The sequence below is a fragment of the Petaurus breviceps genome, unplaced genomic scaffold, assembly GCF_028583685.1.
Source record: "Petaurus breviceps papuanus isolate PSGF00001 unplaced genomic scaffold, PetGlider_PUasm1.0 138, whole genome shotgun sequence".
Classification (NCBI taxonomy): domain Eukaryota; kingdom Metazoa; phylum Chordata; class Mammalia; order Diprotodontia; family Petauridae; genus Petaurus; species Petaurus breviceps.
The window spans coordinates 16,156,923-16,181,709 of record NW_027185694.1 but is presented as its reverse complement, the minus strand read 5'-3'; the positions used below and the strand labels follow the sequence as shown (position 1 = coordinate 16,181,709).

Here is a 24,787-nt window from a genome sequence, read left to right as displayed (position 1 = left end):
CACACACACACACACACACACACACACACACACACACACACACACACTCTGACAGCTAGGATTCAAGGTCCGGTTCTCTGACTCCAAACCCACTGGGTTTTTTCCTCAGTATATCTGATACTGATAATAAGGAATTACTATCTAAATATGCATCTTACTGCTGGTTTACAGTGAAAATGATTAAAATACCAGAATGCTGTGTTTCTGTGATGGCATTTTCTCAGTCCTCAGACTTCCCTCCCCACTGTAGGAAGCCTTTGGCACAGTTGGCCACCTTCACACCCTCTCTTGCTCCTTCTGCAGCCTGTTTGACCCCTTGTTCTCGGCCTCCTTCACTGGATCTTCATTACCCTTGTCATGCCCAGTAGGTGTGGCCATAGCCCTAGGTTCTGTCCTGTGCTCTCTTCCCTCTCTGGGCTTTCTCACTTGGGGTGAGACTGTCACATCTGTCACTGACTTCCCAGATTTGTCTAGCCCACTCTCGTTTCTTCTGCTGAGCTTCCTTCCTGAATTACCAATGGCCTGTTGGACATTTCAGATGGGAAATATCAGAGGCAATCTGAAACCCAACATATCCGTAACAGGGTTTGTCATCTTCACCCCCAAATCCTTCCTCCCTCCGGCAAGAGCACCGTCATCCTTCTGCTGCCCAGACATATCCCTCAGTGTCATCCTTGACTCTCTCTTGCCCCAGGTATCAGGTCAGTCACCAGACTTTCTCTCGTCACATCTCTTGGCTCTCTCCGCTCACATGGCTGCCACGTCCTGATGTAGGCCCTGAGCACCTCTTTCCCAGACTATTTCAGTAGCCTCCTGATTGGTCTCCCTACCTCAGATCTCCCATCCAAATCTGTCCTCCACAAAGTTGTTAAAAATTTAGATCTGACTGATTGTTTGTCTCTGTTTCTCCATCACACACACACTCTTTATCACACCCTACTGACTCCATTTCCAAATATGAACTCCCCTGTTTGACATTCCAAGCTCTTGACATCTTTAGAACCTGTCCAAGCCCAGTCTTCCAGTCTTCCCACATTTTCTTCCTCCCCGCCCAAACCTCGGCCCCCCGTGCATGCTGCAGCACAGCCGTGCTCAGTGTTGGCTGCCCCTCATACACTGCCTCTCTCCCAGGCCAAGAGGGCACCCCACCTTCACCCTTGCTTCCTCATTTCCTTCAAGATTCAGCTCAAGTACTGCCTTTTGCACAAGAAACCTTTCCTGGTTTCCTCTAAGACTACTTTCTGTCTGCCTCACACAGATCTCATATTACTTATATATGTAGGTGTCATCTCCCCCATTAGAATGTAAGTTCCTTGGGGGCAGGGACTGTTTGGCTTTTCTCTTTGTATCCCCGTATACTTAGCATGGTATTATTATAATACACTGTTAATACCGATAGAAAATCTACCTTATTTACCATTCTTATTGATATTAATACTGTTGCTGTTAATATAGTGGACATCTTGGTATTTATTTTTCCATGTAAACCATCAATAATATGTATATTAATATTATTAACAACAATAACTGACTAGCACTTCATGGTTACAAAAAAGGGATTTTGCCTCTCCTACTTTATATGTTCCTCACAACCACGTCATAAGGAACATAGTACAGAAGTTGCTTCTTCCAACTTTCACATGGGCCCCTTGAGGCCCAAAGAAGTAATGATGCTGCTAATACGTGGTGAAGTTGTGCCTTAAATCCAGGCCTTCTCCCTCCTAGTCCAGTGTTCTTTCTGTTCATAAACTTGTGCAGTTCTTGTATGAAAAAAGATGTCCTCCAGTTTCAGGTTGGACAGAATCATTCCCTCATCTCTGTATCCCTCCGAGAGGAGGCTGACAAGGGAGGAGAGTAGGCCAAATGTCAGTCTCAGCTGTTCCTTTAAGGTACCCAGCAGTGTGTAGGCTAGTGAGGTCAGACTCCTTTCCATTCTCCAAATACTGAATTCTGATGCCTTGTGAATCTGTGGATTCATCTTGTAAAATTTCTTGAAGTTCAAATTAGTTTTTGGAGGGAGATGCAAATTTCCATTTTATGTTAGTACTTCAGGCACCTTGATTATTTGTTAATTATGTATGCCTTGCATAACTAGTGGTGTAAGCACAGGACTTAGCACATAAAGAGGTGCTCAGCAAATTTTTGTTAGTTTTTTTTTAACTGAAGAAGAATTAAATAAATGCAGAAACATTTTCACTTATTCTCATGGTCATCCAAGTTTTTATATTCCAAGACAGCAATTAATTTTGACAGAAGTCATTGGTTTGCTAATTGTTCTTCTGTGGTATGACTATTTCTGTAGGTATTCCTATATGGCTTTGTGAATGTCATTCACATTTGTTATCATCCTTCCTGTAAAAATGTATCCTGACCTTATAACTAGTCTGGTTTCATACACTGTACTAAGGCAGATCACATTAGTGTGGATGCTATGGTTTTGCCTAAATTCTTTAATTGTACTTGAATTGGATATATTAAATAGGGCTTAAAATAAGTGGTTCCTCAGCTGTTACTGAGAAGTGCTCCTTTGTTAAATTGAGATTATCATAGAAGTGGGATTGGACTTGTTGGGTTTCTAGTAGCTGCAGTAAGTCCAAGAGAAACAGTTGAGTCTTTTGTGCAAAAACATGATATGGCAAAACACCCCACTTTAATGCACGCACATTGGAATTTTTAGATGTTAACATTTTATATGCATTGTTTAAAATTTCCTTAGTCTATTTCCTTTTAGTCTATTTTGACAAAAGCTCTGTGCTTAGAATAAACCATTAAAAATGGTGTGTTTTTCATTCTATCTCTGCTTAATGTCTGATTGTTTGCTTTTCTCCTAATGTCACTTTCACCTCCCCAGTCCCCCTAAACCCAAGGAGTCAGTGACTACAACTGCAGCACCTGTGAGAAATGGGAGTCACATAACCACAGGGCCCAGCCAGGCCCAGCCAGCCAGTAGCTCTAATCAGCTCTCCGTTGGTCCAGCTCAGAATTCAGCCGGCCCTAGCCCTCATACCCTGCGCCGAGGTAATAGTGCTTTTTAGTTTGGGCTTTTGATGGGGGAGGATGAGGATAAGGAATGAAACAGGGTGTGTGAAGCAAAGGTTCAAGGCATAGTGCTTTGACAAAAACCCATCACTAGTAGCTTGTCAAATGGCAACTGGAAGGATCATTCACCAGAAGGAAAGTTGGGGAATGAAGACCTAAAAAGAAGGTGGGGTGGGAGGGTGCTGTAGATATTCTTGAAGGCTCCATCTGGCCCTACACTTCATTAGAGAGCTCAGGTAGGTTGCTTCAGGATTATATTCCACTGTGGTCCATGGCTGCAAGTATATACCATCTTTGTCCCAGTAATTCACAAGTCTGCCTCTCTAATCTGAACTCTGAACCTGCACTACGGTTCTGTCTCTAATATCCACTGGGTGTCACCTAGTATTACCTCACCCACTAGGGTTCCCTTTGACTCCAGACCTTGAAAAGGCTGGGATATCACTTTCTGTTTGTCTTTCAGCACCATCTTGGTGATTCCCCAGCATTTTGTTGGCAGTTTTGCCCCAGCAGCACCTTGGGCAGTGGTCTTTAGAGTTTACAACTGATTTTTGATTGATCCCAGGTCATTTTCCTTTGTTGGAAAATAGAACTTCAAGTACGTCAGCTTCTGAAGCCTTCTTCTGATGTTCCATTTTTGTTAGTGGACTCAGATTCTGACCTAGTCACAGCTTAGTGGACAGCGTGCTTGCCGTGGTGTGTTGCTGCAGTTCACCTGGCTGGTGATGTTACCCAGTAATGTCCACACGTGCCTAGGTTAGTGCTCAGAAAACATTGAGTCCACAGCCAGGCCCTGCTCCATCCCAACCTCTCCAGCTCGATGGGCCCTCCCAGAGTTTGTATACCACTGGTGTAAGCCCAAGGCCACCTCCCCCCGCAGACAGGGCTTTGAAAGAAGCTTGAAGCATAGTTTAGAGGAGTCTCCCTAAGGCTTATGCTTGTTTCAGAAGAGAACTAGGAGAACGTCATTACAAAAGCCATGGGAGAGACAATTCCAAGAAATAGGGAGTGTAATTAGAGAAGTCAGGGAGGATGAGGACTGAGAGGAGGGCACCGGAGATTTGACTTGAGGAAAGTCTTGGGGCAGTTTAGAATATCATACTGTAAGTGGTTCTGAATCAGCCTTCTGACTGAAAAGTTCAAGGTCCTTTCCACTTTTACTTCTCTTTAACCTGTAAGAACTCATTTTGATTTTGTTGTTGCATCTGTGATGAAGTGGCTTTGGGAAAGCAGGGTGGAGGGGTCTGTAAGTACAGGACTGCCAGTACTAATGGGTTGGACTTTTGTTGTTGAAAGAGCATTTCATATAAAGGCTTCTTTCAGTGCCTGTGCAATAAAGTACTCGATTAGCTAATGGTAACTGTTTTTATTTCTTTAATTTTTTTTTCAGTTAACAAAAACCTATTTTCTTTTCCTTCCATCTCCTCCCCTCATTGAAAAATAAAGGGAAAAAAACCCTTATAACAGACATGCATAGTCAACAAGATAACAGAGCGTGTCTCACTCTGTAGATAGGTTCGTTGCTTCTCTCTGGGGTGCAGTGGCGGGGGAAGCAGGGGGGTGACATTCTCCCTCATCGCTGTCATGGTTAATGGCTGCTTTGATCGCAGTCCTACGTTTGCTCGTTTTTATGGTGTGGTTAATAGTATAATGTATTCTCCTGGTTTTGTTCCCTTTATTCTGCATCATTCCATAAAAATTTCCCCAGGTTTTTAAAAAAGCCATCCCCTTCCTCATTTCTAATGGCACCAAAGTATTTCTTTATGTTGATGTGATTTATTTGGACATTCCCCAGTTGACAGGTTTGTTCTTAGTGTCTAGTTCTATGTCACCGTGAAAAAAGCAGCTATAAATATATCTGTATATATGGGTCCTTTTCTTCTCTCTTTGATACTTAAGAGTATTATTGGTCTAATAGTGCTATCACTGGGTCAGAGGGTATTCCCACTTTACTGACTTTGGGGACAGTTTCACCTTGCTCTCCAGAATAGTTGCACAAATTTCACAACTTTTCTAATTAATGGGATGCTTTGGTGGATTGTTTTTTTTCTCCATATGCAGCTGTTAAGAAACCTGCTCCAGCCCCTCCCAAACCAGGAAACCCACCTCCTGGGCAGCCTGGGAACCAGGGTTCTTCAGGAGCATCCCAGCAGCCTCCTTCCATCTCACCAAAGCCAACCACTCGAAGTCCTTCTCCTCCAAATCACCATACAAACCAAGCACCAGGCCAGACCTCCATTGCTCCCCAACTCTCTGCACCCAGGAGGTATTCAAGCAGCCTCTCTCCAATACAGGCTCCAAACCACCCACCTCCACAGCCCCCAACTCAGGCTACTCCTCCACCTCAGACCAAGCTAAATAGTCAGGTGCCACCCCATCTGGTGGCCCCAGTCAGTGAGCATGGACTGGAACAGCCAGCTCACAGCCCTCCCCCAACTCCAACCCCTCCTGGGACGCCGCCTTTGGGAAAACAGGGTCCTGCTCTTCAGACATCTCAAGCCCAAGCAGCAAGTAACCCAGAGATTACTCAAGCCCAGCATTCACCTCCTCACACTGGTACCTTACCAAGACCAAGACCAGTACCAAAGCCAAGGAACCGCCCTAGTATCCCCCCTCCTCCCCACCCTCCTGGAGTGCATTCAGCAGGGGATAGTGGCCTTGTTAACCCAACCCAGACGGCTTCCAGAATAGTCACTGGTAAGTAGCAAACCTCCATCAGGGTTTCTCTCTTTCCTCTTCACATTGGTTTGTAGATGGTGCCCAAGAGGTTAGTTCTGGATTTGTTGAGAGGCCAAGTAGGTCTTTCAGACCTGCCCTACATATAAATGTAAATTAGGTCACTGCTTTTATGGGGAGATGATGGTAGCATGTGTGGCATAGTTATTCTGACTGAAATACTTCATTTCCCTGTAAGAAGGAAATAATTTCATTGAAACAGTAATACTTCTAGGTATTCCTTTTTGGAAGACCTTTACAAAAATAAATTTAAAAAAAAACACCTTCCTTCTATAGCCTGGTTCTGTTTCAAAATGCTGGTACTTGTGCTTCAGGAGTGAAGTTGGAAAGAGATTTTTCTCCCTGAAACAGTGGAAACCTATTGTAGGGTGGTTGGTGATTATCGCAGATTTACATGTACCCTCTGTAGGACAGCACAGATTTTTTTCAAAGTGTGAGCTATGAGATATCAAAGCAATATGCTACAGGCAACCTAGGATGATATCTTTTTATTTTCTGTTCAGTTTGGGGCATGGTTCCAAATTGCTTTCCAAAAGAACTGGACCAGTTTTACAGTGCGTAGAGCATGCAGAAGCAGGGCCACATTGGTGATTGTTCTTCTTTTTTCTACCAGCACCAGAAAAACTACCCTTCCTCTACTAAGTCCTCTGCAATTTCAATTTTATCTAATATATTGGAATGGAAAGTTGGCACGGTGACTCATGGTACTCATAACATTTTAGAGCAGGATAGAGATTGGTACAGAGAGCCCTCCACTGTTAGGACTAGAAGGACCTTCTTATTTAACAGGTGGAAAACTGAGGCCCAGAAAAGTTAAATGACCTGCTATGTGGTCACACAGTGGATTAGTGGAAGAGCTGAAACCAGAACCCTTCTCTCCACCTCCCAGGACATGGCCTTTTTGTCTGTTCTATGCAGCCTCTGAGCAGATGCTCGCTAAGGTTTTAATTGATTTTGTTACTGATAACAGCCTTAGTTGACTTAAGCGCCATGGTGTGATGGATAGAAAACCAGCCTTGAGTTATGCAGGGCTGGGTTCAAATCCTTCCTCTGGGTGCACTGTGATCTTAAGGAAGACAATCCCGAGGGCAGCTAGGTGGCTCAGTGAATAGAGCACTGGCCCTGGAGTCAGGAGGACCTGAGTTCAAATCCGGCCTCAGACACCTAACACAAAAACTAGCCATGTGACCTTGGGCAAGTCACTTAGCCCCAATTGCCCTGCAGGAAAAAAAAAAGGAAGACTCCCGATTGATGAGTTTCTGATGTGCATCAGTGAGAGGAGTTCCCAATGAAATCACACATCTAGGGCCACTGGGTTCTTACCCTTTCCTCATTTCCATCCCCTCCCCCCAAAAAAAATTCAGACTGGTGACAGTATTTCATTTTTGGGCACCTTTATTTTGGGGGGGGTGTATGTGTGTGCGTGCATATACATACATATTATATGTGTGTATATGTGTATGTACACATGTGTGTGAGTGTACATATTTATATATATATATATACACACACACACACACATACATACATAGGTAGTTAGTAAGCCTCAGTCATTAATTACCTGCCCCATTCTCAGCACTGGACATTTGTGGAAGTAGTATACACCTACCATTTTTGTTTGAAGCTGTGCTTTTGACTTTCCAGCTGAAAACCAGCCTATATTCATATTACTGTCTTATACAAAGCCCTCAGGTCTGGTGAAGCCTGTGGACCCCACTTCCAGCAAACATTTTGAAATGCATCAAGCTGGAAAGTACCGTCAAGGTCATCTAGGCCATCTCTCTCAGTTTATAGGTGAAAAAGTCTACAATCTAAAAGGCTAAGCCCACATTTGGTTACCAAGTTTGGTGAGCTAAGTTACATAGGTACAATGACAAAACAAAATCCATGGCGTCATTCACTGATTCCCTCATCAGCATTTGCATCTTTCACCAGCTATTCAGGAGATGTATGCTTTTCCTTATAATGTACTGGTTTTGTTGTTAAATGATTGATTACTCTTTGATGACACTGTACCTTTCTAGAAAGAAAGTCAGTTTGTTTGGAGATGTCTAATAGATGTACTTCCTAATGCCTTCGCAGGTTGGGAAGATGGCCAGGACTGAGGTTTGTAACAGCCAGAAACAGCCTGCATTGTAGCCCCTGACGCTCCTCCTTAGCTCTGTTGCCTGTATATGTATTTTGCATATGTGCTTTTGACTCCATGCTCACTGTTCCACCACTTGGTGCCATATTGTGGTTCTTCTCGTGGTGCCATCCACCCCAAGACCCATAGGCATTGTTTCTGCATTTTGCAGCAGGATGGTTGATAACAGTATAGGTACCTAAGTAGCATGAACAACAGAACCCAGTTGATTGAAAACTCATTTCACCGTGAAGAAATATGAAAATGGTCTCTCTCCTTTTCTGTTAACAAGTCCCAGCCAGCCCTTGCTGTGCCTAGTTGTGATTTATATTTTTGGCTCCCAGCAAAAAAGAATTTGGGTCCAGTTAGCACAGGAAACTGTGTTCTTTGCATCTTGAGCTTTTTTACCTTAATAATTTTTACCCTTAACTTGTGTTAACTGCATGGAACCTACCCATGTGCAGCTTGGATTGCTGAGGACCAAAATAAATGCTCCCCAAAAGATTTCTAATAAACCCCTTGCATTCTAAATGCATGTCAGCATTTGCTTTCTTTTAAACCCTGTGACCTTTGTGAAGAGTGTCATCTGGCTCAGCTGAAATATCCCCAGAGGATCTGTCCACACTAGCTTTTGGGGGAAGGGTTTCCATTATGTCAGGGAATGGCTTTAACCAGCCTTGTGCAAAAACAGGCCTCAGGTTGTGTGACTTTTGTGCAACCTCTCCTCAGCCAAAGGAAGAATGACCCAAGCCTTACATTGGTTTCTTCTACAAATCCCATTGGTCTTTTTTTTTTAATACCTAGAGTACAACAGGGAAGAGCATTATCTCCCATCCAGCCCTTAACTGCCCAGCCCCAGTTGTCCCTGGTACTTTGTGCAGGAGAAGGAAGGTTGTAGTCAGTGCTGAAACACCACCAACTTAGTGCAGTGTGAACAGGGCCCCCTGGAATCTTGTTGCTTGAGCTGCAAGTGCCAAAATGATGAACTTCTTTGTGAATGAAAATACAATGAAAGAGCCTGAATCAGACTGTGTTTAATTCCATTGTTATGTGAGGTATGTTTATGTTGGGTATTACTTTAGATGATTCGTTAAAATTATGCTTAATTTACTGAATATAATGTCAGATGATCTAGGGAAGTTTGTCAGATAGTAATTCTTTGAAGCAAGCCTGAAAGTCCAGGAATTCCACATAACCTCAATGGCTTTATATCACAGAATTAACATCATCTTAGGAATTCTTTAAAGACCCTATCAGAGGCCATCTGCCTGTGATTATACATGAAATGCCAATAATATATGTATCAGTCTTGTCATAACCATTCATAGGATATTAAGATTTAGGGCTGGAAAGAACCCTGTAAATCAGATTCCTAACCTTGACAGTTTGGTGAAGCCTGTGGACTCCTTTTTAAAAGCATAAAACAAAATGCATAAGATTACAAAGTAAACCAATTATATTGAAATACATTTGTCAAGATATTTTAAAAAACCAACAACATATTCATGGACCCCAGGTTAAGAATTCAGCTATGGGTCACCCAATTAAAGTCCCCCATTTTACAGTTGATAAAATGCTCCTCGGGGCAGCTAGGTGGCGCAGTGAGTAAAGCGCCGGCCCCGGAGTCAGGAGGACCTGAGTTCAGTTCCGGCCTCAGACACTTAACACTCACACAAAAATACTAGCCGTGTAACCTTGAGCAAGTTACTTAACCCCAATTGCCCTCCAAAAGACAAAAAAAAAAAAAATGCTCCTCAAAAAGGTTAGTACTACGTGGGTGGTACTAGGTGACATAGACTCAGACCCAGACCTTTGGATTCCAAGTCCAGTGATCTTCCCGCCAGATCATGCTGCTTCTGGGTATTTTTAAAATTAGGCCCTTTTAGTCATTTAATGCACTCCTTGAAAGGGCCAGTGTTTCTGAATAATATAGTCACTTATGAAGCTTGCAAGAAACGCGTTCTTGAAAAGAGCGGTACTGAATTTAAAAGAGTTGAATTGAGACTTTGAGAACAAAGAGGTGGGCCCCAGAGGGTAGAGTGATAGCTGTTGAGCAGATAGCACCAGTGACCTTGCAGCAAATACAGTCTAGTGTCCAAGAATATAAATTTTCTGTATATAAATGGGAACCATCTTTTAATTGTCCCTAAAGCAAAACAACCCTGAAAAAAAGATTCCTTACTTGAGGTTTTTTGCCCTCTTGAGTAAGATGGCAATGTAGGGCATAGTAATGTTAAAGTAGTAGGCTATAGAAAAATTTTTCTAATTGAAAAATTTTATTAAATAATTTAGATGTATGACCTGCATTATTCAGTAGGAACTGAAATTGGAAGTTTAATGGTAAGGAAAAGGCATATGATTGGCCAGAATATTTTTTGCTAATTCACGATCATACTTGTGCACAAGTGCCTGTTACTAACTGGTTATCCTAACCCTGCTTGCCTGCATCCCCACTAATAGTGCATGACCTAAGAAACAGTGGCTTTATTTCATGCTTGCCCTGAATTAATATGGTTACTAAATATGTTCACGGATCTGTTAGCAGGTGTCCCTGAGGTTGGCCTCATTGCTTCTTTAGCCTCCAGTCTGCCTTGTATTAGTTGCCATTTAATGGTAATCTATCCTGATAGCTACATTCAACAGCCACATCTGGTCAGATTGTGTAGCTTGTGCCACACGATTTGATGTCTTCATCTACCCACTAACGATCATAAAGATTTTTTGGAATGTAAACCTGTGTTAACACAATTAAGCTGACCTGGAGGGAGTAAAAATACTCACACCCTGTGTGACTGACCTGATAATGATTCACATTTAAGGGGTACTTTACATTTATTATCTCATTGGAGCATCACCATACTCCTTTAAATATGTGCCCATTTTGCAGATGAAGAAACCAGGACTTCCACATTGGCTAGTAAAAGAGAACTGTCCATTTTGTTGAATCCTACTCATCCCCCCAGAAGTCTAAAGCCCAGCTTCCTGTAAATAGCCAGTGGGATAATACTTAATGTTAGCTGGTATTTGGATAGCACTGTGAGAATTGCACAACACATCACATATGTTAACTCATTTGACCCTCACAACCCTATGAGACAGGTGCTATTATTATTCCTGAGGCTCACGGTGGTTAAGTGATGGGGTCACACAGCAGGATGCAGATTCTGCCAGTGTCTCAGGTAGGATTTTGAACTAAGGGCTTCCTGACTCCCAAGCCCTGCACTCGTATCCTTTGGAGACACAGAAAACTGCAAGTTTATGGGAAAAGGCCATTACCTTCGGCCTTAGTTAAAAGGAATGTTTTTAGAGGTAAGTAGTTTGCAGTCAACAGCGTCTCATTTCAGTCACTGTCATGTTAACTCTGTGTCTCTAAAAGTGGCTGCTGAACAGGATCTATGTGAAGTATTAGCCCTAGATTCAAGGCCATTCTTCTCCATTGGAGTTGGGAGTAGCTGTCCGGTGCCCTCTGATGGGAGAGAGTGGCCTTTCTGGGGTCTGGTGCCTCCCCTGGTCTTGAGCATCCAGCCAGCTGTTGGATCCTTTCTATGTGGCCATCAGCAGAAGGGAGCTCCTGTGGTCTGTCTTCAATGCGCTTCATTATTACAGTATATGTGCTGAAGATGCCAATCTTTCTTTTTGGTGGGGAGGAGGTAGAGGGCTAGATTGTTGCTGGGCCCATCCTGTGTCCAAAGGAGAGTTTTCCGAGGGAGGGGGAGAGGGCGACATGCATTTCTCTCTCTACAACAGCAGCTCTTGCCCGTCTCCCCACAGTTCACTGAAGAAGGGGAGGACAATTTCTTAAGGTAAAGCCCCTCTCATTCAGGCAGGCCCTGATGCCTATCCTCCTCCATGTCCAGGTTTGCAGAGGCATCATCCTCACTTTCCCTATGAACACAAATAAAGGTGGCCTTTGGAAAGATAGTTCTGGTTGAGATGGAGATCTGCCCATCCACCTAAGACCAGTCAGAGGGGGCATTTAGAAGGCAGAGTACCCCTGTCTGCCCACATGTTACTGGCAAAAATAATCACTGACCTTTCTCTGGAGCTTTCAGGCTATTGTAGCAGTTTGGACATTATTCCCTGTGAGTCTTAGAACACTCCTGCATAGTAGGTATTTCAGGGCTGTCCCCTTTCTACAAAAGAAGAAAATGAGTTTCAGAGAGGCTAAGTAACCTGCCCACAGTCACACAGCAGCTAGTGATCATCCGAGACTCCAGATACGTCACACTATTTGTCCAGTGAGGAAAAATGGTGAGAGTAAGTTTGTTTACAACTTAATGTCTGATTGAATCAACCTGTAGGAATGTATCTGGTAAAATGAATTATGGAACACAGTGTCGATTAAGTGCTTTATACCTAAACACAGGCTGTACCTGTAAACCCCAAGGAAATGCTGACAACAGTCAGCCGCTTTTAAACTCTAACCAACTGACTTTGTTTTGACACCTTTGAGGACTCATCACACTTCTAAAGAACCCTTTGGCCAGGAGAAAACACTGGCAAGTTCCAACATATGGAGAAGGGCAAGACAGATACAGTTTTGTTGTACCTGTGGTAAAGTGCCTACTTTTATATGTATTCTTGCTGGAAATACAGGGGGCAACAGCCTCAGTTTTGCCCTTGAATTAATAATACATATCATAGGCTCATCAAAGTATAATTGGACAGTACGTTAGAGATCACATGACCATTCCATCTAGCCCAATCCCCTTCAACTCCCTCCTCTTACAGATGTGGAAACTGAGACGCAGAGAAAAAGGGACTTGCCCAAGGTACCCCAAACTGCTAAGTTTCTGTTAGTTAACAAATTAATTTTAAATTGTTAATTGTCTAGAAGTCCAAAACCCAGAAGTCAACAAAAGTCTAGGACTTATCAAGATCTGAAGGCTTAGTGTTTAAAGAAGGTGTCATAAGAGGGGTTAGTTTGCAAACCATGGAAAATCAGTGTTCTTAGTAGCTAGTTCAGGAATCTATTGGAGGAAAGGGAGAAGAGAAAAAACTAGGGAGAGCATCAGTGATGGGGAGAAGGGGGAGCTAAAGCCAAGAGAGACTGATTGGCCATGGGGTATCTGGGTGGAAAGAAAGCCTTGGCCTACGTTAGTGGCCCCAGTAGTGCCTGCACACTAGTGACTTGACAGGTTCTTCTCAGGTCAGACAGGAGGCTGGCCTCCTGAGCAGCAGACAGCCTGGGCTTTGGAGTCACTGGGTTAACCTCAGGCTCTGTTTGTGGTGAAGATGGAGAGACCTGTTATCCTGAAGCTTTTTTTGCACAGGATCATGGTGACCAAAATCACTCAGGAAGCCTTGAAGCAGAAGGCTCCCCATGGTCACTGATGATCATTCACCTTGTTTGAGACGTTTTCCCAGCTTTGTACTGAGACTGGGGGATTGACTGCAGCCACCTCACCTTGTTCCATTGGATTGTGGCCATACTTTCTACAAACCTTCTGAGAGCAAAAATCTGCTCTGGAGTATGAGAAGGTTCAGCATATAAACAAAATGTGCGCAGAGAAGTTGCTCACCTGAGTCACGTGTTTCTGCCCACTGTGCCATAGCATGCAGAGCTAACTGTGAATCATCCCACGGTCTGCTCAGAGGCTGCCTCCTCGCCTGCTCTCCCCCTTTTCCTCCCACACTTACTGTTTTTTGTTGGGTTTTTTTAGCACTTAAAAAGTGACTTTATTTTGGCATAAATTTTCATATCCACATTTTACAGATGGGGAAACTGAGGTTTAAGAAAGTGAAATGACTTGCCAGAAGTCATAGAGCCAGTAAATAGCAGAGCAGGATTGAAAAACCTTGATTTTCTTATTTGAGTGTATCTCTTTGCAGACACCTCCTCCAAGACTTCTCAACCCAGTGCAGCACTGAAGGGAGGGCTCTTGTAGGAAGCCCTGCATAGATCAGCATATGGAACAATATCTGCTTGTCTTAATTAAACAGTCATAGCTTGAGGCAGGCTCATATCCGCTTTTAGCTTAAGAAAGATGCATGTAGGACAAATAAGAAGTAGACCTGTTGATTCACACATAGAGCAGTAGACACATGCATCGTGTCGTCCTAAGGAGGTAAAAACAGGGAGAAGATAAAAAAGCAAAAGTTGCAGTTGAATCTTGAGAGAACTAAATTCTGTGGTTTAATAAGAGAAGCTGGAATGTTGTTAGCATTTCCTACACTTTGAAGGTAATGTGAAGAGCTGTATTCTGCAGCTCAGCTCGTGCTAGAATCCTGAGCGGCACAGCCAGGGTCTAACCCAGCATGGACCTTCCGGTGTTCATGCTGGGACGTAAAGCATGGCTGCCTTGTCCTCTCCACCGTTATCCCCATCTGCCCAAGTATACTGTGTTGCTGTCTTTTTTCTTGTATCCTAATCATTCATTGTTATATTTAGCTAATATTTCCATAGCAATTGAAAACTTTCAAGACACTTTACATATTATATACAGCCTCTCTTTATGGCAAGCTGAAAAAGTTACTTCCATTTCACTGATGAGAAAGTTGAGACTGAGGAGGTGCCCCTTGTCCCATGGCTGGCAAGTGACGGAGTTTGAGGCTGTTACTGTCTTCCAGGTTGGGTGTTTTTCTTACCCTGCCATGTTCCCAAGTGACTTTCCTTAGTGACTAGACCTGTGAGATGGAAGTGGCACAAATACCATTATCTCCTTTATAACTCAGTCCACAAGTAGCAGAAAAAAACCTGGTGGAGGTTTTTGAAATATTTGTTAGGGATTTTTAGTGTATTTAGGGAGAAATTATTTTTATTAAGACTTATTCTTGGCACTAGTTAGTGCTTTTGTGTACTTTTGATGGCTATAGCAGTTGTATACTATTGTCCTGCCACATTAAGGGACTTGTTTACGTTCTGCTAGATTGCCCCTTTTAACTGTTAAGATCACTGAGTTTCAGTTTCCTTTGGGGAATTTCCATTTGGTATCTTAGCCAGGGTTCTTCTGCCTGTTCTGGGGTAGGACAGCATTAATTTCAGTATGGCAAGAATATCTGTTTTCGGGGGGCAATTTCTCACAAGTGAAAGCAACCTTTTTCTCTGGCAACAGTTACCCTAGAAAGCTTCTAATACAGCTCTTGGCAAGAAGGCTCCCTTTTCCTATCATAACATTTATATATGAAGGACAAGTTTCTAAGGATTTTTTTCCCCTTCACTACCACGATCTGCTAGCCTGAGCAGAACTAAGGAGAAAAAGTACCAGTATTCATAGAGGACACCCTAAGAGCACCACATCTGAAGCTTGCGTATGGCTTCCCAGTGTTTTCCCATTACGTTTGCCCATCTGATCCTCACAGCAGGCCTGTCTGGCCATCAGAACAGGGATTTTTAGTTCCATTCTATGGAGTAGGAAACTGAAGTTTGGGGAGTGGTGTAGTGCTGTGGCTAGTCATGAGGTTAGTTGATTCCTCCACCCCTGATTACCCATTCTGTTAGACAGGACAGCTCTTAAGTAAACCATCCCCATGGCCCTGTTCCTTAAGGGCCTGTCCTCTACAATTTATTGATGACATTGTTTTTTCCTGTTTCTATCCAGACTCCAATTCTAATGTTCCAGAACAGCTTCGCAACCTCTTTCCTGAAATCCACATGGAGCCAGTGAGCAAGGACCTGGCCAACCGCCTATTGTTGGACATTGAGAATGATTCAGAGAGCACGGCTTTGTGAAGAAAACCCCTCGAGTACTTTGACCCCTTGTCCTTCTTTTGAGTGGAGCAAGGGAAAATGAACTCCCTTCCATCTAGACCAAACAGTGAAAAGCTTTTGGTGGAGATAACGGCCCTGCTATGCAGGGTCTTTCCTGCTGCGTAGCAAGAAGAGACAATGGGGCTTTCACTCAAAGCTAAATGATCTGGGTCTTGAAAGTTGCATTTTCTTTAATGGGAGGGGAAAAAAAAAACACCAAAAAACAGGGCTGAAAGAATCTCGCAGCGGAAACTTGCATAGGAAGCTTTACTTGCTGCTGTTAATACAGCCGTTCCAAATGAGTAAGAAGCAATGCATTAACTATTTAATAAAATACACTAATTGTGCAAGCCTCCTATTTCCTGCCCCTTGGGCTCTTCTTATTCCTGAACATTAGACCCTATGGTAGAGGAGCTATCTTTTAAGAAATGTTACTCTCTCAGACTCACTGCAGAATGATTTTGTGCCCCCTTGTGGTGACTGCTGGATCTGTCACCTTGTTAAACTGTGGATGTATCTAGTGCCTTCTGGGACCGTTGGACTGTAGAAAGACATGTACTGTTCCTTTTTTTTTTTTAACCATTTCATTGCTACTTGATAAGGACTGAACATTATTCTAGCCTCATAACTGTACCCTTTGGTTTATATGAAACTCATATCTCAAGGCAAAATGTTGTTGTGTTTGCTTTTGTTGAGTATCATTTAAACATCTTGGGATTTGGCATCTTAGAGAATCTTTTGATTTCTTCTGGTTCTAAGTCTTAGAACTGAAAACATTTGACATAATATGATAATAATAACAACTTACATTTACATCGCACTTTAAGGTTTGTAAAGCCCTGTGAGTACCTTCTCATAACTACTCTGAGAGGTGGGTGCTGTTATTATCCCCATTTTACAGATGAGAGAGCCAAGACAAGCAGATGGTAAATGACTTGCCCCAGATCAAACAGCTAGTAACTGGCTGAGGCAGGATTTGAGTCCAGTTCTTTCTTCTCCCCCTAACCATGCTGTTTCTTTCCTTATTACAATTTATAAGTTCGTAAAATTCATATCCCTTTTCTATACCTCCCATGCAAAATAATAGTCATTCATTTCTGTGACATTGCAGTTCACATACATAATTTGCTCTTTAGCCCTCTGAGATAGGTATTTGCAAGTATTATCTCCATTTTATATGAGACCCAAGGAAGTGACCTGACTTGCCCAGTCCCACTGCTAGTTAAGTGGCAGAGCTAGGATTTAAAGCCAGATCTTTGACCAAAGTACAAAGTTCCTGTGAATTACACCCATTTCTGGAGAGTGTGTTGATGAATATTCCCATTGACTTTAGAATAAACGAAGGTTACTCTGCCTGCTGTTAATGAATGTTTGGTGCCTTCTGGGAGACGTAGCTGTTCTTTTGCATCATTCCTACAGATAAGTCTCGATACAAACTCTTAGTGAGGATTCGGGCTAAGCCTGAGGAGGGAGCTGCAGCTGTTAGACCTGGAGAAGAGAGGATCAATCACTGCTCACTTGACTTAGTGTTTGTTGTCGATGTTGAGTCTTGAAGTTGTGCCCCGTTTTGGGGCTTTCTTGGCAGAGATACTGGAGCGGTTTGCCACTTCCTCCTCCAGCTCATTTTATAGCTGAGGAGTGAAGCAAACAGAGTTAAGTGACCTGCCCAAGGTCACACAGCTAGTAAGTGTCTGAGACCAGATTTGACCTCATGAACACGAGTCTTCCTGATTCCAAGTCCAGGGCTCCATGTACTACATCTTTTAGCTGCCCTAGTGTTTGCAGTATGTTTATTACTGCTAAGAAAATACAACAAATTCTAATTTCCTACAATTCACACTCCCTTAAACTTTTTTCCTACTACAAAAAAGGTGGTTTTTTTTCTGTTCTCCATATATATCAAACTTGAAAACTAAGCAAACTAACATCCATTGCTAGACAGCTAACAAATGATTACCTTTCTCCTAAGGTACAGCAGGATTAGATTTGCTGATTATACTTTTCTGCTATAGGGTAAATTAATCAAACTGAATCATTAGTTGATATATCTGTGTGGACACATCTATGAACATGAGTATATGTACACATGTAACAGCTCTCATTTGCTATATATATGTATGTATAATACACTTGGAAACCTAGACAACCTTAACCACAGATACCAGTAAATTAAAGTGTTAGCCAAGTTCCTTTTCAAAACCATTTCAGAATTTCAAACAAACTATGCATAATGAAAATTCTAACACATTTTCATTCATAAATAACAATAATATGCACAGATAACTGTCTTTAAATGTAGAAGCCATAATGGAAACATGCAGAGTTCCTAATATTTGCCAGTTCTCTGTTGAAGATAACAGTTGGTCTTATTTTATTCTAAGTAAGATAATCTGGACATTAGCTCTTGGAAAGATCTGGAAATTAACTTTCCCAAGGAGCAAGGTTGCTCATATATTCAGCATATGCAGTGCGTCTTGATTATGCATACCTATAATGTAGATAACCGATCCATGAATTGCTGCTGCCCACGTGTGAATAGGAATGGCCACAAATACAAGTTACCTGAGCAGCTGCACATTCATGAGCACATGTGTATAATCATGCGCTTTGAGCAAAAGTATTTCCCATAAGCTGGACTGTTCCCCTTTTCATTCTTGTGTTCACCCATCTGCCCCCAACCCAGCGATTTTATATGCACACATTCTGGTCGTTCTCTAGTTGAAGCCTGGATGTGTGATATACTTGCTCCTCACAGACCGCTCTCTGGGGATCTGTGTTGTTCGATTACTCAGTGTGATTAATCTGTGGAAAGAGCAAAATTGGAAGTGCACATAGAATTAATGGTGACAGAGTCTGTGGTCAGAGCACAGAAGTAGCTATTAACATCACCATGTTTATACAGGGGGGCAAGTTTTTCTCATTCTTCAGAATGCTAACGTCATTTTCTTGCAGTTTATTCTATAGCAAACTCAGATTATTTTATGCCTTGGTTAAGTTTACATGCTTTATGCTTCCCCTCTCAAATGATGGCAAATATTAGTTTTTCTTATGAAAAGGGAGAGAAAAAGAAGTGAAAGCAGCTGGTAGGTACTAGGGCTAGTTTTTGTTTTTTAAAATGTAAACTCACTTCTTGTTCATACTCATTTTTCCTTTTTTCCCCCCTCTAAGTAAGTGTTCCTTAGTCCCTCATTTATTTAGTACGTTGTGCCACTCATTTCTCTGGAGAATGTTGTGGTGGCCAAAATGGAGAGCATGTGCTTTTTGGTCAGACATGACAGGCCAGTGGCCAGACAAAAGTAGCAGTAGCTTTTTGTGTATGTGTAGAAATGTGGTCACTAGGTTGGCCGTCAGTGATAGTAGACATAATTAGGCACATCCATACCTGTAATGATACAAGTCTCTGTGATCATTCTGTGATGACAAATTCTGTTATAGAATCAACAATTTCAGAGTTAGAAGAAACATCAGAGATCATGTATCCCTTCCCATCTAGGCCTGAACAGCTTGAGTAATAGCTCACTACCTTTATGTAGGGATCCCATCTAATTCCTGGACATCACTGATTTATTAGTCCTTTATTCCACTGAGCTGACATCAGTAACCCTGAATATGTATGTACATGTTTAATATATGGTAAGACAGTAATCTACAAAACTAAAGAAAACTCCTCCAACAGTCCCATTATCCCTCCCATCTCTTTGTGCCTTCTGAAGGTAAAGTATGCCTATGCCTCCTCCCTACTGGCCTTGAAGCATAGATTGATCATTTGCTGAGGATGATGTAGCCTCGCTTAGATCAGGGCTGGGTTAGACTGTGACCTTTAGTCTAAGCAACGGAGTTGCCTTCTGAACCTGAGAATTTTTGCCTTCCCAACAGTCCAGAATAATACTGAGATATTTACAATAACTGGTCTAAAATTACACATGGATGTCAGTGTTAGCAACTGGCCAGCGTCACTAGGAGAGGAAGAACAAGTTTGTGGTGTTGACGTTCTCTCCAAAGGAATGTAATCACTACCCCATTTATCATATCCAGGTCAGCATGAACAATAGGAGCATGTTTATCCATCTGTAGAATTCCTCTCATTTTCTTTAATGTTCTGATGTTTCTATGGAGTGCACTCCTCGGCTCTTTTGATTTTTCATCTCTCGAAGGCATTTTGTAAAAGCCAAATCAGATTTGAAGCTATGTGTATATATAATCTTTCTCTGTGATAACCTTACAACCTGTTCTTTTAGTCAGAACAGTATCTGGTAATAAAGCCTGTTTTCAAACCCTCCCTGGAGCATTGTTGAAGTGTACATAGCAGTTTAGAGTGCAGAATAGGAGTCTCCCAGAAGAGGCCATGTCCCAGGCAGATACCTTAACCGCCCCAAGAACTAGATCTTGACAAATCATGGTTAATCACATGAAAGAAATGCTTTTAAATAAGGCATACTACATTCTCTTTTAAATAGGGAAACAACCAATATTAAATATTAGGAGATTTGAGAAGTTCTCTGAAGCAACTGCCTAGAGAAGATGCCGTCAGCTTGGGCCATGCTACAGTCATAGGAGCTTAAAAGGTCATGGAATCTTGGGATATCAAGAGACATGAGATCAGATGAAGAAACAGACCCAGGGGAGGAGAGTGACATGCCCAGGGTCACACAGGTAATAGACGGCTCTTATATGAGCTCAGGTCCTTTGATTGTAAATCTGGTTTCTTTTCCCATGGACCATGGTGGCTCTTGGAAGACTGGAATATGGAAGTGAAGGAGAGATTAGAAAAATAGGAATTGCTGGGAGAGAGGCATGGGGCAGCCAAAAGGCTGGAGACATTTAAACCAAGCCTAATTGAGTCCTTGGTAGATGTGTGGTAGAGGGAATTCCAGTTTTAGGCTACGAGATCTTTAACAAGCCTCTCAGCTGTAATGCTATGATCTCAGGCTCCATAAGGTAGTTGATAATCCCACAGCACTGTTCCATGTTAAAGCCCATGATCCAAGAGAAGGAAATCCCACCCAAAGCTACACAAGGTGAGGGAGATTTTATACTCTAACTTTAGTGTCGAGGTACCATTGAAGAACAAAAGCAACCAATGTTGGTGCTGATTCCTGAGAAGCAGCTGCTAAGTATTTTTCCCCCATTCTCCATTCCCTTCATCTACCCACCCCTATTTTATTATTGTTAGTGGTAGTAATTTGTAGAAGATTGAGCATCTGCTGACAGCACCAAGTATTTGAATTTTCACATTCCCCACCTAGCTAGGCCTTCTAATTTTCAGGCTTAACAACTATAGTTTCTTTAGTTGACCTTTCTAAGCACAGTCTCAATTTTTTCCACCATTCTGGTTGCCTTCTCCAGAGGTTCTCTGTCTACAGAACTCCTGCTTACCAATCCCCTTCGATGCTTTTCAGGCATGACTGTAATTGTAGTGGGGCAGCCCCATGGGTAGCCAGACTGAGGGGAGATCTGAGAGGGAAGTTAGATTGAATTTACTCTCAGCCTGTGGAAATAGAACCTTTCAAAATAATGTTTCCTCCACTGTCTACTCCATAGACTTAAAAACCACAAGGAATGAAAGGTTGAAATAATTAAGGTCTGTTTCCTGATTACCAAGGGAATGGTGCCAGACAATTTCCATTCCATTAGACTCTAACCATAGCCAATGCTGTAGGTCTCTATCCTCATACTAAATAAGGGTTGGTAAGCAGCCTTAGCCTGGGTGTTCAAAAGTTTACCTGGTCTGGGAGGAGGTCGTGGCATGGAAGGTGAGGTTGAACAGCTCCCCGAAGGTAGAAGGCTAGCATGTTTGGAATTACCTTTGCTCATGGTTGATGACTTCCATTATTCACCAAGCAGTTGAGTAGACACTTGGTCTAAGGCTCTGCTATCCATTTTCCCCAGAAGCCAAGTGTTTGGGGGCCAGGGTAGTAGTGAGAGTGATAAGGATAAGAGGCTTGAGGGCTCCCTGTTCCATTCTGCTTTCCTGAGTCAACCTGAGCCTTCAGCCAGGATCTATGCCATCTCTGCTGGCTGAGTACCCTACTCTTCCCCTTGCAGTTATTTCCATCCAATTCCAACAGGACCCCTGGGAACCAGACTCTTGGAATGGTAACCATGAGAAGATGAGCCAGTTTTCCATGGAAAATCTGGAATGAAGGTCATGTGCCCCTGAGGACCACAAATAGTGTGAATTGGCTGGTCATTTTCACCCTTTCCCGATGTGTCCCTAAAGGGAGTAGGCAGAGGAACAGAGCATGGAGGTAGCCTTGGAAATGTTTAGAATACCTTGGTTTTTCTTCAGTTCAAACTTACTTGCAGAGATCCGACTCATCCATTTCTCACCATTCATTTCCAACAAATAAATTCGCTGAGAGAAAGAAAATGAAAATCTCACTAAAAGCATTCCTTTAAGACACTCGCCTCAGGAATAGTCACTTATGCAGAGACCAGGACTGCTTGGGCTTGTATGTGAGAATGCCCTTTTCACAGGTATCTGTGTTGGGAGGTCTGAGAAAGCTGGTTTGTGAGCTGGTAATTATTTTATTTAAAAGCCACAGAACACATACGGTCTGTTTACCACGTGGATGAGACTAGAAAAATGAGAAAATCTGCTCAGTGGGCAGATTTTTATCACACATGGGCGAAGTAATACAGTACAAATGTGAACATAAACAGGTAACTTGTGCATTATAAGCCTTCTGAAGAAGAGAGCCTAGATAATTGCTAATTTAACATGTGCATGTGTGTGCATGCACACACACCCTCTTTCCAAAGCAATTTAGAAAAAGAAAGGGCTTTTTGCTAGTTAAGAAGTAGTGAATGCTAATCATTAGATTAATTAAGGATATAGTCCAATAGTATAGGCCATCTTCCATTAAACATTTTTGTAGGAAATACAGAACTGAACTGGATCTTTGTCATCCAAAGTTTTTCTGGGGGAAGAGGGAAGGAATTTCCCTGGGTTAATGTCTCTGAAGTCAGGAGATAGCACCTCTAAGTTCCATAACCTCTTTCTTGGTTGTGGTCAGGTGGAGACCATTCTCCATCAATCCCTTAGTTACTATTAAGCCTACCTGGTTCAGGGAGCTGAGTGATGAAGACCCTTAGCACAATCCATAGAGCTTGCAAGATGCTGGAAATAGGACTTTAGCAATCCTTTAATCCAACCCTCTCTTCCTTCCTACTCTTTCCCACATGGACATGTTATTTTATAGATGAGGAGAATAGCCCAGAGAAGGGAAATGACTTGCCCAAGGACAGGAACACAAGTGGATGTCCTGATTAAGAACTAAAGAACTTAAGATTTCATTGATAAGATTCCCCAGATAGGGAAGTTCCCTTTTGGCCACCTTTTTCTATGATTTTTTTTGTCTTAGAGTGTCTTCTCTAAGTGAGATGCCTCAAATAACAATTAGTACGTGTCAGGCAAGATTTGGACTCAGCTCTTCATGACCCCAAGGACAGCCACTACCCACTGTGCCAAAGCTGCCTCTCAATAAACAATAGAAGTAAAATGTGTAAAGCATTGACACAATATGGTGCTTATGAAACACTTCACTTGACTAAGCTCCATCTCATTTCACACCTTATTTATGGGCACCCTTTAACAGAGCGAGAATAAATAACAGCCATGGATTTTTCTTCTATCATTTAAAATCTCTCAGATCACTGAACTGTGTACATTTTCCCAGCAAAGAACTTTAGAAGTGGAGAGGACTTGTCTTTCTCATATCTTTTTTGTCCCCTCTCTCACCAAAATGCAGACCTAAAAGCCATTTGCATGAATCTCGAAAACACCAACACCATAGTGGTTTTTTAAAAACAAACAACAACAAAAAAACCTGACTGTTTTCATGAAATAAAATAAAAATCAGGAAGAGTAAAACCTTGAAACCCAGCTGACAGTCTTTCCCTTCTACCCCCCAACACCATCATTAGGCAAAGTAAGCCCAAAGAAAAATGGCAGCGCTAATACAGATGATCAGGTTGATATCCAGAATCTTTTTGACAAGAGAGGTTTCTTCTAAGGAAGTCACTATAGGTTCAGGTTTCTTCAGAGATGTCTCACCAGCCTTGGTGTCCATTCCACAGAGCCAACTGATGGCTTTCTTTACCTTGGATGATTTTGTGGTAGCATTGCCTAAAACAAGGAATTTACAGTTTAAAAAAATGCCATGTTCTACCTTTACAGGGTTGAAGACACAGCTGTGATAGCTCATTACACCTGTTTCTCTAACCATAAAATACTAACTGTGCCTCTGAGAGACAGTGAAGACTGTGGATAGAAGTCCAATGGAAACTCTAAGAATAATGGATCCTCAGTTATAGCTCTGACTTACAGAAAAATGTAGTAATGAGTCCTTAGTGAACAACCACCTCTGCCACCAAGCGTAGCATGACCTTCCTGGGGCAGGAAAGACTGGCAGAGAGGATCAAGGAGCACTGTGATACTTTCAAAAGGATTAAATTCAAGGTGCTGAGCAAAGCAGTGTGATGTCAAGGGAACTTTACTCCACAGGACATGTTCTAATCCAACCTCAGCAGCACTGCTTCTCTAGGACTGAAAGTGGTACTATGAACCCTCAGGTAGTGAAATTGGTGGGAATTAAGTAGAAGGATATCTCCTGAGGATGTGTGAGGAGGTAGAAAAATGATAGCCGAGTTTTACTATCTCTGGTGACTTCAATGCTAATAGGAGAAAACAGTGAAAAAAATATTGGAAGACATAGTTCAAGATCAAGAGAGGAGAGAATGGAGGCTTATTTATAGAAGTTTCACGTGTCTGTATTCATGAACATTGTACATGAGGAACACCACATAACCGCAGAAACAAAGCTATTTCTTCTTGTAAAGTCATTTTTCAGTTATCACACTCTGTGACACCATTGGGAGTTTTCTTGGCAGAGATGCCAGAATGGTTCGGCATTTCCTTCTCCAGATCATTTTACAAGATGAAGAAATGAGGCAAATAGGTTTAAGGGACTTGCCCAGGGTCACACACCTGAGGCCAGACTTGAACTCACAAAGTTGAGTCTTTGTGACTACAAGCCCAGCACTCATCCACTGCACCACCCAACTGCCAAGAACAGCTGGACCAGACCAAGGCTACACAACAGAAGTCCAGCCTGGATGTGACGTAATTTTGAGACTGTAGAGGAGGTGTTCTTAACCTTTTTGGATGTTATGGAACCTTTGGAAGTCTGGTGAAG

General features: G+C 42.4%; 2 protein-coding genes across 9 annotated transcripts in view; one reads left to right on the top strand and one right to left on the bottom strand.

Annotated features, from left to right (window-relative positions):
- ARHGAP17 (Rho GTPase activating protein 17) overlaps positions 1 to 16,261 on the top strand; it is a 127,644-nt gene extending 111,383 nt beyond the window's left edge. For 2 of the 7 annotated variants that reach the window (XM_069106254.1, XM_069106223.1), the window contains 3 exons: positions 2,852 to 3,018; positions 5,101 to 5,736; positions 15,442 to 16,261. In XM_069106254.1, the coding sequence (XP_068962355.1) occupies positions 2,852 to 3,018; positions 5,101 to 5,736; positions 15,442 to 15,572 (934 nt within the window). In that variant the 3' untranslated portion in view covers positions 15,573 to 16,261. Of the gene's footprint in view, positions 1 to 2,851; positions 3,019 to 5,100; positions 5,737 to 7,857; positions 7,882 to 10,192 lie in introns of all 7 variants that reach the window. The other 5 variants (XM_069106228.1, XM_069106224.1, XM_069106243.1 and 2 more) reach the window with 5 other exon arrangements.
- Positions 16,262 to 22,098: 5,837 nt separating this feature from the next.
- Positions 22,099 to 24,787, bottom strand: part of SLC5A11 (solute carrier family 5 member 11) — a 58,850-nt gene continuing 56,161 nt past the window's right edge. For both annotated transcript variants that reach the window (XM_069106220.1, XM_069106221.1), the window contains exon 17: positions 22,099 to 23,718. In XM_069106220.1, the coding sequence (XP_068962321.1) occupies positions 23,513 to 23,718 (206 nt within the window). In that variant the 3' untranslated portion in view covers positions 22,099 to 23,512. The remainder of the gene's footprint in view (positions 23,719 to 24,787) is intronic.